We start from the raw sequence: 14,953 nt of genomic DNA on the forward strand, positions 1-14,953 counted from the left end.
TATATCAAAAGTGAGGTTATGCTCAAATATCTCATAAAATATCTGCTTTTGTGAACGTCTGAGAACAGATTGATTCATTTAAAGTATTTTATTTTGAAGTGCAGAAGGGAAACAGGGCGAGGGTGTGACATGCAACAAAGCTCCCAGACCAGACTCAAACTATGGACATCGCAGTTATGTAGCATGCGCGTTAACAATTCAGCTACCAAGACGTTCCTTGAGTACGGATTTAAAAGCAGAAGGCACACATTCGTTTTTAAAAAAGACGGCAATTCACGATGCAAATGTTGGCCGTGATTTAGTTCGTAAAAGCAGGGCCAAAATTTGTGCAAAGACTTTCTGAGTTGAATCTGCACTCAGATATTCACAAAAGCAGTTTTGTTTTCTCAGCGTAACCTCATTGTTAATATTAATTTAGCCAAAATCGTCTATGTTGCAAACTTTGTGCCCAAACATTATAATTGTCCTACACTTTCCTGACCTTTTAGTTATTCATGCAAAGTTTTTTCCCCCAGGTTCACAGAAGTTGATTTATTTTTTCTATACAAGGACAAAGTTTTATTGACCCTTGTTTTTCAATTTGCCCACCTCTGCAGTTTAGTGCCAGGATGACAACATCTTTGTAAAGGTACCAGGCAGATATATATAGAGAGACTGTAGCATTTCAGTGAGTCAGCTGTAACCTGTAAGTACGTGGATGGCCTTGTGTATTTTTTTGTAGGCAAATCCACTTCCTGTTTAAGACAAATCTAGATCACTTTTTTACAATGTTTTATAATTAAACCTAATAAGATCTCACAAACCACTCATAAAGTGCTTCCAACTATCGTCTAAATCTCTAAATATATTCACTCCTTGTCCTTTTTCTACTGGAACATTTGAACAAACTAAACCTAAAGCAAGTACACTGGTTAAGGCGTGAATGTGTATGGTGCTATGCTACACTGTATGCTCAATAGTGGTGTTTCCCTTAAAACGAACAGCACACAAATCGATGGAACAGCAGCTAAATTCACGTCAAAATTTACGCCAACCGTTCCAGGACGCTTCTACAACTATCATCACAAAGAGCAATGCCGTCGATCTCTCGTGTTGTTGACTGTTTTTTTCGGTAAACTGATCGGTTAGATTTAACGTCAATGCAAGTATTATGCAACTGTGTGTATACTGTGTTTACAAATTCCCTGCATTTTCATAAATCTTGTAATCTGCCCATAAAGAACATTTTTGATTCCAGGCACTCACTTTGATTGCATTAAGCACAACATAACATTTTTTTTAAGGAGTTGCACAAATTGCAGCAGCCAAAAAGAGATATGTACATATGTTCATAGTTCTTCCATTTTGTACAGTACCGACTGATGTAAATACAAACATAAATATACTCGTCAGAACAACATTATGGCTTAATGTGCACAATGTAAATAAATATAATGTACAATGAAAGTGGCTAAGATCACTGGAATGGCTTTGAAAATGTTTGAACGAGACATTTGAATGATAACTTTGTTCTTCAAATGCAAAAGGACACATAATGGCGAACTAATAAACTCACGCAATTTTACATATTTTGTCTTTTCGAAAACATAGTATTTTTCTAACAGTCTTCATGTGTAAAACAAATAGTAACTGTATCATAAGTTGGAAGTAAGTAATACATAATTTGAGTGCAGCGTTTTTAAGTGGTCGGCCCGTTAACTACCCAGAGGGCTGACATCTGCAGCTGAATCACGTGGCTGTAAACAAGAATCAACTGCAACCCCAGAGATTCTAAACTTGGTCATCTTGTCTCCACCCTCCTGTCCAAACTCCACCTCCCTTTTTTTCACTGCAGCAGTTCAGTCTTTTTTGTAGGCGTTGTTGACTCCGCTTCACCGGAGTCGGACACGTTGATGGGACTGTCCCTGGAGAAGACCTCCGTCGACTCCCTCCAAACGCAGTCGGCTACGGTCTTGAAGGAATGGTTGCCACATTTGGGCCGCACCTTCTGCGAGGCATTGTTGACAATCTGTCGGCTGTTGGAGGTGGCTATCTTAATCTTGAGGGCAGCATCTACACGGTCCACTACGGTGTAGGTGCCGATGCTGCCATCTTCGAAGCCAATGATGATGTTTAGTGCTCGCTGGCAGAGGGACAGGAAGGTGGGAGTTTTGTAAAGCGAGCATGTACCGATACTCTTACCATCAGCAAGGCGCATCACGATCAGATTGGACACAACACCGGCATCGTCATCTTCATCGCAGCTCCGGAAACAGACATACACCAGATAACGTCCGTCTCTAGATAATTTCTGACGCCAGATTATACCGGCAGCATGGACAAGCCTCAGCTTCCCACTGTGGAGATCCAGGACGTTAATATTCTCGTCACCCTTGGAGACGATTCCTAGTTTCCCATTGGGTGAGATTTGGAAGTCCTCCAGATTTTTCAGGAAGTTGGTTGGCAGTTGGACTCGCCTGCAAACCGACTCATCCGCCACATTCCAGATGAAGACAGTCTCTGTGGATGTGATGAACACCGCACAGTCGGGGCAGTCGGGAATCAGCTTGAAGTTGACAATGGTGATACCATCATCGCACACAAACTTCTTGGATACGCTCCCCGACCACAGGCTGACAGCAAGGAGTTTGTTTTTGGAAGATCCCACAAGGAAAGTGTTTGCTGTGGTGATCAGTGCATGTTGGAGGGTGACTAAGATGTTGCACACTTTGTGACCGGTTGCAAGCCTCCACACTCTGGAGGCGTTCTGCTCACAGAGCGACACCACAAACTGGTCATTGTGGGTGATGAGCAGCTGCGATATTCTCTGTCCGTTGATGCGGAAGATGTTTTCTCCGGTGACGGTTTGCCAAATGTACTGGCTGGACTTGTCATCTGAAGTCACCATGAGATCCCCTGAGGACGTGAGGACACAGTTCTCCACTATACCCTCGTGCTTGAAGATGGTCTCAATAAAGCCTGTGTTGAAGTTCCACTTGTGGACGGCTTCCGAGCCATCCATGGTAAACAGATAATCCTCTCTGCCAGACAGCAGCAAGGTCTGAATCTTCTTGCCTGTTTTGTCAATATTAGACATGGCGGTGATAATGTCAATGTCCCAGACAGAGAGCACTCCACTACTTGCAACAGAAAGCAGCAAGTTGTGGTGAACTGATTTAATGAGTTTGACAATATTCCCTGAGATCTCGATCAGGCTGGCCATGCACTGTCCACTGTCCCTCCTCCAGACGAAGATGGAGGAGGTGTTCTCCATTGAGGCCACAATACTTTGTCCGTTTTTGGAGAGAACAGCAGCAACAAAGCGTTCAGTACGTTTGGCTTTGAACTTCTCTACCATTTTCCACACTTTAGTGTCGAGTACTTCAATACTTGTGGCCTTACAAATGAGGATGGAGCGCTGGTCCTCTGAGAGCTCAATGCCCACCACTTCACTGTCATCCCCTCTACAGTCGTAATCCTCCATCAGCCTTGGGTTGGTGATCTCTTTGGTGTTCCATACTGACAAACTGCCTTCATTGTCAATCATCACCATTTGGTTAAGGGTGTCCAGCACAAGGATGGATTTGACGAACCCCCCAGAAAACTCGGAGGTCACAGTGGCCAGCTTGTCCCCATTTCCTAGATGAAAGACGGATGCAGTGTTGAGGTACTGGCCACAGAAGGCATACATTCCATCCGGAGAGCACTGGACACACGTCACCTCGTACCAGCAATGGAACTGGTAGAGAGGCCAGCCGTAGAGCAGGTCAATGACGTTGACGTCTTTACTAGCCTCAAGCCAAGCCAAAGCATGATGGGTGGACAAGGTAAAACCATTGATGAAGGCAACCCCACCAGCGACGCCACCATGCTTGGACCCCTTGATCTCGACCTCAGATAAAAGGCAGGACTTGTGATTATCGTAGATAAGCAGCGTGTTTTTGGTTGTGGCCACAACCAGATACTTTTCGTCAGTGGTTAACCTGATTCCCAGCACGACAGATTTGGCTGTGTCGATCTGTCGCAGGAGTTGTCTGCTCTCTACATCCCAGGTACTGACAGACCCGTCTTCCAGGGCTACGAGGACTATGTTTGGAGCTAGAGTGGGCAAGATCTCCACAATCTGCATGTAGCTAGAGCACAGAGGAAGCCTCTCTGGACTGTAGGTGACGTCCATAGAGGAGTGGAGAGGCACTATGGAGCAGTACTTTGGACCATCTTTGTCACACTCCAAGAGAAGGTGTCTGAGTTTGGGGAGGGAGGTGACAACTGGAAGGAGCCGTTGCTGCAGTTCCGCAGACAGTGAAGCTGGATTCTTCAGAACTTTGACCTTGATGCTACGTAAAGTGGTGGCCAAGAACTTCAGCTCTTTCTCCTGGGTGTAGCTGTAAGCTAGGTCAATGTCAGTTAAAGCCTTTTCAAACTGGCCAATCTTGATCATTGTGTAGAGCCAGCTGAAGTTCATGATGACACCAAACATGAGGTCATCGGTGCGCCCACTCCTGGTCAGGTGGTACACCAGCTCCGTCATCTTTCTGTGGTTGACAAAGAAAATGTCGGGCTCCAAAAGGTTGCACTGGAACACCCAAGGCTGCTCAGGGGTTTGCCTGTCATAGGAGTACTTATCAGATGATGTCTTTTCATGGGACTGTTGATGGGGGTTTTTGTGATGAGATATGTTGAGTGAAGTGAAATGGTTGTTATCATAAGTGAAGATCTTCTTCCTGCCTCCTGACCAGGCCCCCAGGAAGTACTCGGCTAAGAGGCTGTGCATTTGATGGACATCCTCCTCATTGCTCAGATACAGCTTCTGGGCAATGAGATGCAGGTGTCTGTTGGCCCAGACCATCAGGGTGACGTTCCGCACTTGACGTTCCACCAGATATCCCTCCAGCTCCTCTTTGAGCCTCGCAACCAAGTCATAGGAGATCCTCAAAGGGTTTTTGAGGTAAGTTGCTACAATAACATCACCAAGGACAATGTTATCCAGAGACAGAATATCCTCCAGCTCCACCTCAGTTAGTCCAGCCTTGGCCATGGTGATGTACCCCAATGCTCTGAAGACGAATCGTTGGCCCAACTTGTTCTCCACTGAGTAGAAGAGCTGCTCTATACTCTCATGCACTGTGGAGCACAAAGACTTATCATCCACATCTTTGTGAGACCTCCAGTGGACTACCTCTCTGTAGATGAGGTTGACAAACATAGGTAATGTACACTTCGCAAGTGCCTCATTGACATAGATCTGTTGGCCTGAGGTGACTTTCCTCTTCACCCCCAGCAACTGCTGCTTTAGTGTTTGGCTGCAAATCTTGCGGTCTCTCTGAATTAACTCCACGTAATACCCCTCATCATGGATGAGGTTTCGGAGCTTCTGCAGGATTCCGTGTTTATTGGGCAGCGTCGAGACTACAATGCGGACTGTCCGAGGCAGGTGTATGGGGAGCCACCACAGCTTGCGAGCTTCGTCTGCCTCTGAGAGCTGCTCCAGGGCGTCCAGGACGATGACCAAGGGCCTGTGGAACGAGGATTCCCCAAGAAGGTTGATCAGGAGCTCCCTCATCTCCTGGATCTTGTTAGGCAAAAAGTGAATCAGGCAGCGGTAGTTGATTGCAATCTGTTCACATATGCTCTGGAGGAGGGTGCGCAGGTCTGTGGAGAGCAGGCTGGAGCCGATGAAACGGACGACAACCACTGGGTCGGTTTCGGGGCCCATCTCTTTCTGCAGCCACGTGTAGGCCTGAAAAACAGAATTGAAGTTGGATATTAATATATATATAAATCAGCAAGTAATCCATATTTTAATAACAAATACAGTTATGTAGGGATCTGAACTGGAACCCTAATCTGTGAATTCCTCACGTTTCTAAAATATAGACTTTGAAATGGCAAACGTATCCGAAAACCGCTGGGAGCACACATTTGTTTCTTGTTTACTGTGAGTAAATTTAACTTTTATTCTGCGAGGTCTGGTTCGAGAAACCCAGTCAAACGACAAGAGTAATGATGCTCTACAGTGAGAGGGCAGAGGGATCTAATTAATTGTAATCCTAACAGTATGAGGCAGGGCTCATTAGCACAGCACAGACAAGAGATTTAATACAGCTTCACCTTATGACCGCACGGCTCTGCTACACCAACTTTCTATCTTTTATTAGAGACAGAGAAATATACTGAGTAATGTTAGTTTTTAATGTCCTGAAAACATCCTCCAAGTCATTAATACATATACTTCATATATGAGTAGTTTTACTGTTAGAAATACTCTATGAATGAGCTCCACTCCTCCTTCATTGATATTATAATTTCATTCATGAATTCATTACATTTTCGCAGCTGAGATTCCGGGAAACATAAAGATGATATGTGACATTTTTAGGGCAACATGATGATGCCGATTCCACTTTTAGCTGCGAGAACGTGAGAGAGAGGAAAACAGAGACTCTGCCTGTGGAGTATTTACCATTTGAAATTATTTTTTTTCGCGTGTGTGTGTGACCGAATTTATGGAACTGAAAATAAAGACCTGAATATAATCTTATTTTTCAGCCAGCCTGATATTTATGCATTGTTATATTTAACCCTTTTATGGAAAGTTACAATAAAAAAACCATTTAACCATGATATGATACATTACATGTGTTATATTTGACAACAGGCACGTTAGATAATAGAGCTGTAAAAGGCAAATGCAACCATTTCTCTCTGTAACTTTATGCACAAAGCTAATTCCTGTCGTTACAATCAGTCCACACAACTTTAATTAACCTGACTTGTACACAGTCGATGTCTCTGAAGACTCGTTCCTGCATCGCCAATATTCTCTAACTGTGCCAAAGCAGCCGTTGCACTAAAGAACCTATTAGAAGTTGCTGTATATTAGGTTCTAACAGTCTATTTAACAACTAGGGCCATATCTCTCAGTGCAAAGCGGAACAAAGCGTGATGCATGGGCATGTCGCTCTGAAAATGAGGTGCTGTCCGACGCCTTGTTGGCTCATTGCTGTCGTGAGGCAGCAGAGAGGAACTGCACGATGGACCCTAAAAATAACTGGTCCGAAAATCAATGGCGTCATTTTTGACAGTTATTTTATAGGTGCATCATCAAGATGGTAATAAACACCGATACAGGCTCTAAAACACAGATGGTCTTAAAGTCAAAGGGCGTCATCTCTCCTTCTTACAACCTGTGTACAGTGAAGTCTGGAATAAAAGTGAAGCTAAAAGTAATAGGAGGCAATTTCAAAATCATTTTGCCATTGCTTTCAAGCAGGGGGGCGGATCCAGAGGCACAATGGCCCAAGCTAAAATCTGATTGGTCCTTTAAAATTCTAGATCTGCCATCAGGTTTCACCCGCAGGTCACCTCTATATGTGCAAATCCTACGTATCTAGATCTGTACACTTTACTTTCTGATTAGACTTGTTCTTTGTACAATCAACTGGTTTCCTCTGATTCAAACGCAGGACGTATCACATCCTGTGCTACCACAGTACTTTATTATTAGTTTTACTTTATTTATTATTATTTCTAAGATTGATAAAGATGAATTTGTGTTTATCTGATGAATTTACAAACATGTAACTAGATACAATTACCACATCATTTCTTCTACTTGAGTAAAAGTAAGTTCTTGCTTTTAAATATACATAAAGTTCTAAAAGTAACTTGCTGAGCGTTGTTTTATCCCATCACTACTCAGATCTCTTAAAAGGCGGAGAGAGACCTGTATTGTTTTAACAGACCCAGTGTGATTCCAGCTCAATAGTAAAGACATAAACGCTGCGAGAGTCCAATGAATCAAAGGAGGCAGGTTCGGTGTAGAATCACACCCTGTGGACAGAGTCCCCAAAACACCTCTGTCCTCTTTCAGTCCAACAGAAATCTAATAATATCTACCTCTCCTTCAAATCCAGGGGCCACAAAGGATTTCAAACTTTTCAATTTGTAGTTTTCACTTGAGTAAAGCTTAAAGAATTAGACAGGACTGATACACAGGGAGACGCATGGTTATGATGAGCGCGGACATCTGAGCTAAGTTGCACGTTTTCAGCTGTAGAAGCAGCTTAAAACCAAAATCTGTGTAAAGAATTGTCTTTGTCCTCGAGCTTTTCACTAAATAAAGAAGTGGACGGATTCAAAAAAGATAAAACAGCCCACTCGCAATACGGTCGTGGGATTAATCATTCAGCTCATCTCTGTGTGGGCAATAACAAATTTAAACTCCAGCCGTTTGTTAATCAAGTGTCTGAATGAATCATTAAAATTTTTTTTTAGCTACAACAGGCTTTTCTTCTTTGCGAGGTGTGAAAATGATCTTTCACGTTTGAATGGATGAAGCAGATATTTGCGTTTCTTCTGCATTTCATGTGCAGATTTCCCCTTTTTTATTATTCAAAAAACAGGTGCGACTGAAATGAAAACAGTTTGTAGCAGCTGATGGTTTATTCTGAGAATTTTTCCATTTCACCCACTGCTTTTGTAAAACTTCACAATTTTTTCCAACATTGATTTGTCCTCCTGCATCCTTGAGCTCGCTTCTCCTTCCCCACTGCTCTCATCTAACAGTAATTTCTGCTGTGTGTGTGTGTGTGTGTGTGAGAGTGTGTTTGTGTGTGTTTGTGTGTGTGTGCCCTCTGCAATCTGTAACTTTTGCATTTAATCCTTACCATCATTTGTTCTGCTGCTTATTTTGTTTTTGTGTTGTTGCATCTTGTAACATTTAATAAATCTACTCCTGGACGATGTAAATGGCGCTTCTAACAAATCGGTGCATTGATGTGACATTTATAATAAAGGTTGGACGGGAGCGGTGGATATGTGGGTGTCTCGGCTACGGCGTGATGCTAATGTAGGTGGACGCAACCAGATGGTGCGCACGAAACCACAGAGCGAACAAAGAGTGTACACACACACACACACACACACACACACACACACACACACACACACACACACACACACAATTTAGTTTCCCTGCAGATGTTCACACCCACATGTTGAATATATGAAATATTACTTTTATAAATTAGACATGATGGCGAATATCCCTTGTACATTTTTATTCGCATTCATTTGGGTTTAAACCTGGCTTTTCACATTTCCATATTTGGAGAGTCTTCACAGTTTTACTTTCTTTATTGCACTCTACATCTCCTTGGAGGAATTTTATGTTCCCAGCTTTAGGTTTATCTTCCTCTAAATTTTAGGACACGTCGTAAGTCGTGGAGCTCAGGATCATGGGACGTATCGGCCATTATAACTAAACACCCTCCCTGTAACCTCGCCGACGCCTCACCTCTTTTGCCACCTCGGACAACAGCAGCGTCTTCCCGGTGCACGGCCCTCCATACACCACCAGGGGGCTCATTCTGCTCCCCTTGGACGGCAGCACATACTCCTGCACGTAATCCAGCGTCTCGGCCTTGTACTCGTAGTGCGCCGCGTAGTTCTTGCAGAGCGACAGGTGCTGCAGGATCTCGTCGTACAGTGGGTCGGTCTCCGTGTCGAAGTTCTGCTGCACCGTGGCCTGGATGATGTCCACCATGTCCTCGTAGAACTGCTTGCACAGACCCTCCACGTAGTGGCTCTCCACCTCCTGCGAGTAGCCCAGCTTCATGTCGCAGTGTGTGACCGAGGAGTAGACGCGGAGGTTGGAGGCGGCGACCACCGTCGGGATGAATTCGTCCCGCACCTTGAGAAGGCGTTCGTAGGACTCCTGGTTGCGCATGATGCGGTCGCCGCCGACCACGATGTCCATGTAGCGGGTCATGTCGGGGATTTTGGCGAAACGGTCGAAGTTGGAGATCTTGCGAATGTAGCAGACGCATTTCCTGAGAAAGGCAGGAGTTTGTTTCCCGAGGGCAAAGTCTAGTTCATCCTCTAAGGCTGAAACGAGAGAAAAGCACAAATTGTCAAATCTGACGTCACAAAATCTCCTACGTTTTCCTAATTCCGTAATTTTTGCGGGCAGCTGATAAAGGCCAATCCTAATGTACTACCTGCGAAGATTAAAGTATAGCAGATGTAGGATTTAGATTTCTTCCTCTAGCAAAGCGGAACAGATTTTAGGAGCTTTCACCCTCCGATTAGATAGATTTCTCTTGAGCCTCATTTAAGAAGAAACAAAGTTGATAAAATCACATAAGCCAGAGCTGCTGAACTGTATCACAGGCCCCCCCCCCCCCCCCCCACACACAGAGCGGACTGACTGGAACTCTGCCAACATCTCCTGTCTAATGAGATGGGGAAAATAAAGTGTGAAATGGAAAAGTTTGGGAGTTCCGGGAGAACACAGAACTTCCTCTATACGTGCTGTTTGGATCCATCACCCTGATGTGATCGCAAACCGCTATCGATCAATCACTGTCGTCTGCTGAGCCGAGTCGGACGGATCCTGATTGCATCTCATCAATTTAGCGTCGGACTGAACAACAGCCTCACTCATTAGAAAGACGCTCCCCTCCAGGCTTTTTATTTTTCTGACGGAAGATTAATGTACCACTTAACATTTTTCAAATAAGTCTTTATTTTCTCTAATGTCAGCAAACACGTTTATTTTATCAAAATAATAAATGTACCCAATTTAATCCACTGTAGTATACGGTGGCCCTGAAGTACAGATCACAAGTTTCAAAATGTCAAAAAGAGACAGAATCAAGAGAAACGATATGAAACGACGACAAAGAAAAAGAAAAAACGTGGACCTGAAACTCACCAGAGCAAAGGAATTTCTTGGCCTGAGGGCTCTTCATGGTCCCCTTCTCCTGGAGCTGCAGCACGGCCGTTCTGAAGATCCTCTTGATCTCCTCCGACACGTTCCTCCAGGCCTTGTCGTTCTTGGTCTTGGCCGCGCTGCTCGACTCCATCTGAGCGGGACAGAGGACGAGGGGAGGGGGGGGGGGGGGAGAGGATGCTGTGAGTTTACAGTGAGACGGAGGATCTCATCACGGGGAACGCTGTCGTTCTCGTTTTGACACGTACAGTAACAAAAGAGATGTTGCTGTGCGTCTGATGCAGGAAACATTTACACTGATTGATCTTTCAGTTTGAGAGCAGCACTCGTTTATTGCACATTCATATTTCGTTATGCTTTCTCTCAAACAGCCGCTGCTTGTGCTTCGATTTGCTCTGCTTGTGCTCTAACTCAGATAATTTGTTGCTTGGACAAAATTCCTACGCTCCAAAAAAACGTCAAAATTCCCCAAGCAAGATGATGCAAAAACTACAGCTTAAAATATCCTCATCATCAGGCAGTTTTTAATAAAAGAAAGCTAGATATTTCGTTTCCTCTATAAAGTTCTGGACGAGGTAATGTGAAAGGCAGAAGCTAAACAGTTTTATTCAAAAATAACTGTGCTGTTGGTAAGTGACTTTTATGAGACAAAACAAATCTGGTTTCTTCTCCGTACGAGCAAATAAAACGTTCCACCAGGAGAAGTAAATTCAGCTCCAGGACGAGAAATCTATTAACTGCACCGTGAAAGCCTCCAGTAAGTAAAGTTATCACGTCCGTGTGAGTAAAATAACACAACAGAAAGACCAATAACCATCAACAAATCCCCCCCCCCCCTCCGCCATTAACAGTGTTTAAAAGTGTCTTTTGCAGCAGGTAGTTGGACTCACCGAGTTCTGGTAGTTCTTAAGCATTTGGGCTTTGGGTTTGAGGTAGTATGCGGGTGGCACGGAGTTTTCATCCCTGCAGTACCACTCCTCCAAGATGTGTGTGTCCAGCCCGGCCTCCACCGCCGCGTCCAGGATCATCTCAAACTCGGCCGACTCCACTTCCCCCGGCACCCGGATGCTGCCGTACTTCTCTCCCACCAGACCCTGAGGGGAGGGAGGAGGGGGGAAAAGGTGGAGGGCAGGGAAGGTGAGAGAGAGAAAGAGACAGGCAGCGTGAATCATCCTGATCTTCTAAGCTGTTTTATGGCTCTATTTTTTGGATCAGTGGCGCATGGTGAGTGGTGGAGTCAATGACGCCCACGGTGTTTAGGGTAATTTCAGAGCTGCAGACTCGACTGTGGTGCATCCAGCAGCCAGAGCGCGACATCAGGGACGTGCAGGCCGCGGGCAACTTCATATTAACAAGTAGAAATGCAGCCGTATTTACATAATTCACTTTAGAACAAACTAATTACAGTAAATTCTACTCAAAAATGTATGAAGTAAAATTATAAATATAATGAATTTTAAAATACGGAAAGATGGTAAAAAAAAATGTAAGTAAAAAATGTAATTTTTTTTATGTACATTTACCATAATGAAATTAAGTTAATTAACTAACATTCAAACTCACAGGACACAGCATCGCTCCCATCTCACACACACACACACGGGGTTTAAAGGTTACATATGACATTCACTGCCACTAGATGTCACTGTGGAGCACCAACAACTCCATGTGATCAGAACTACCTAAACTGGCAGAAACTATCTTTGAGAAAAATGTATTTGAAGTGCATCTTGACTCTTTATGTTTTGTCCACTAACATGGAGGAGGCAGAATTTATGACCAATACTACAGCCGCCCACCAGGTGGCGATCCAGACATCTTCACATGCAGTCTTGGCTTTCTGTATTTATCTGGTGTAATAGACACATTCCGGTCAGAACCAAAAGCATCAATCATCGTCTTTAATAAGAAAAATCTGATTTGTTCTGCCGCCGCGACAGAAACGTTTCAATGACACACTGTTATGTAAAAGCTGAAGCCTCGGCCAAATTCCCTAATGCTCAGTAATCAGCAGTGTTAAATAAAATGAGCAGATTTGCTTTATATTTAGAACAGATGGCACTTTGTTAAATGAAAGGAAATGAATGCTTTAATTAAAAGGAGGTATGTTTATTTGAGAGAATAAATGTCTGGGAGTGTGAAATTAAATTTAAAGGTTATTTTAATCTCACTCACGACCCTCCGTCATCGTCATCGGGCTGACACACCAAAGCCAATTCTGACAATCTGTGTTTAGTCAGAAACCAGAACACTCGGCACAGTCGCTGCATAATTAGACATTATCATATTAAATCGTGGCCTTTTCATTCCCCTATTATTCCCACTCCACATGGCATATCTGCTGTAAGCTCCACTGAGTCTTCCCCTCAGCGTCTACGCGCACGCTTCCGAGCGACGACCGATTCGGAGCCATCGGAAACGATCCGGGCCGTTTCCTGGCCCAGTTCACGAGGTGCTCCATCAGTCACGTTCAAGGAAAATAAGAGAAAAGACTAGAAACACTGGAAACCCCCCCAACCACACTACATGACCGGCTGATCTTTGCTGCATGTGTCGTACTTCCCATGCGGCCGAAGCCTCGGGGTCGAAGCTGCAGAGCGAGCGAGGGACAGGCCAAGTGACTGTGAGCTCTGATGAGCAGGAAAACTACGCTTCGCACGCTCGCGGCAATGACGCTTGAAAGCCGCGTCCACGCTGGACTCCTCGTTCTCTTGGCAGTCGCAGCGGGAACAGATGCAGAGAAACGAGCGGAGTCAGTCGATGTGGCATGTGGAAGGGGCGGCAGGGCGGCCTGCTCGCCAAACCCACAAATGCCCGCGCTCGCTTCATTTGCATACACACGGTTTTGCCCATGTTTTGCATGAATTTGCTACCAAAGGGTCATTTTACAGCATCTTTTGGACGGAGGAGATAGTTTCTATGTGGAGTGTCAGTTGTTTCGGAGGAGGAGGTGTCAGTTGCACGGTTTGGGCATTGAGTCCCTTTAATGTTTTTTCCCATGAATCATTGCATCAACACACATTTAATCAGTGAAGCATTAGATTAAATGCACTTGAAGTTAAATTTAAGGGCCAAAGACAAACAAGGATGAAATAGTATGGAAAAGAATTTCACAGGCAATAAATGAATGGACTCTGCTGTGACTGGAATATTCAGGTACAACGTTAATTTAAGAGCAAAACAAAAGCCGGGGAATCACTAAGAGCAGCCGACAGAGAGAGGAGGCAGGGATTCCCCCTGTGTGTGTGATGCTTTGTGCCAAAAATAAAGAATAGATAAGTAGGGCAGGCTGCTCGCTATCTTCCCGAGTGATTGACGGGGGGGGGGGGGAGGTCACGAGCTGGATTCGAGCCCAAACTGTTTCCAGTGACAGACGCACCTTTTATCTCAGGGGGACGCCTCAGAAGAAAGAAAATGTTTAACTGCTGTAGTTTTGACAGTCGCTCTGCAGAATGGAAACAGACGGGCTCACTTCGCTTCCTCAGCAGAAATGTGGAGCCATTAGCTCACAGTCAGATGAAGTGACAGTCAGGAGCACACAGTAGATGTGAATGAGACTCACTGAACCTGTAACCCCACAACTTTACACTGAGAAATGTACCTTGACATGCTGCCATACACTTTATCAAGATGGACGACGTGTTTCCACTTCCTGTATAGTCTATAAAACGCTCCGTTCCGCACGCACACACGGAAAAAACACAGCGACCTTGAGTTTTTGGAAAATCTGCACTTTGGAAGTTCGTTTTTGCAAAATATCAGCATTCGTGTGGAATGATGCTCCGGCCATGGGACTGGCCCACAGGTCACCTCATCTTTAGATGAACCGTTCTGAGTCACGGTGCTGCAGTGTTGTGTCAGAGAGGATGGAGGCGCTGAGCTGAACTACAGTAATGCAGAGAGAGAGAGACATATAGTGTGTGTGTGTGAGAGAGGGAGAGAGTGACTGTGTGTGTGTGTGTGTGTGTGTGTGTGTGTGGTTTCCAGTCAAAACGACAAAAATCAGGTGATTGAATGCAAACACGGACAAGTGTGTGTGTGTGTGTGTGTGTGTGTGTATAATCTTCTGTCACTGCCGTCACCCTCCGGACTTGCCAAAGCCAAACTGTAAAAAAGAAATGTCCAAATATTTGCCGGGTGGTTTTAACAGCCCTGTCTGAGCCAGAGCTGGTGTGGAATGAGGCCGTCCAGAGTGGATTAGAGCACGTCGGCTGACAGCTTCACTCCACTCTGGTGTGT

The 14,953-nt window shown here is 44.6% G+C and overlaps 1 protein-coding gene across 4 annotated transcripts in view; it reads right to left on the reverse strand.

Annotated features, from left to right (window-relative positions):
* Positions 1 to 1,177: 1,177 nt before the first annotated feature.
* Positions 1,178 to 14,953, reverse strand: part of LOC117752034 (NACHT and WD repeat domain-containing protein 2) — a 44,240-nt gene continuing 30,464 nt past the window's right edge. For all 4 annotated transcript variants that reach the window (XM_034569149.1, XM_034569148.1, XM_034569151.1 and 1 more), the window contains exons 5-8: positions 11,605 to 11,808; positions 10,697 to 10,847; positions 9,278 to 9,867; positions 1,178 to 5,719 (exon numbers count right to left, since the gene is read on the reverse strand). In XM_034569149.1, coding sequence (XP_034425040.1) covers positions 1,826 to 5,719; positions 9,278 to 9,867; positions 10,697 to 10,847; positions 11,605 to 11,808 — 4,839 coding nt within the window. In that variant the 3' untranslated portion in view covers positions 1,178 to 1,825. The remainder of the gene's footprint in view (positions 5,720 to 9,277; positions 9,868 to 10,696; positions 10,848 to 11,604; positions 11,809 to 14,953) is intronic.

Source organism: Hippoglossus hippoglossus, chromosome 18 (genome assembly GCF_009819705.1).
Source record: "Hippoglossus hippoglossus isolate fHipHip1 chromosome 18, fHipHip1.pri, whole genome shotgun sequence".
Classification (NCBI taxonomy): domain Eukaryota; kingdom Metazoa; phylum Chordata; class Actinopteri; order Pleuronectiformes; family Pleuronectidae; genus Hippoglossus; species Hippoglossus hippoglossus.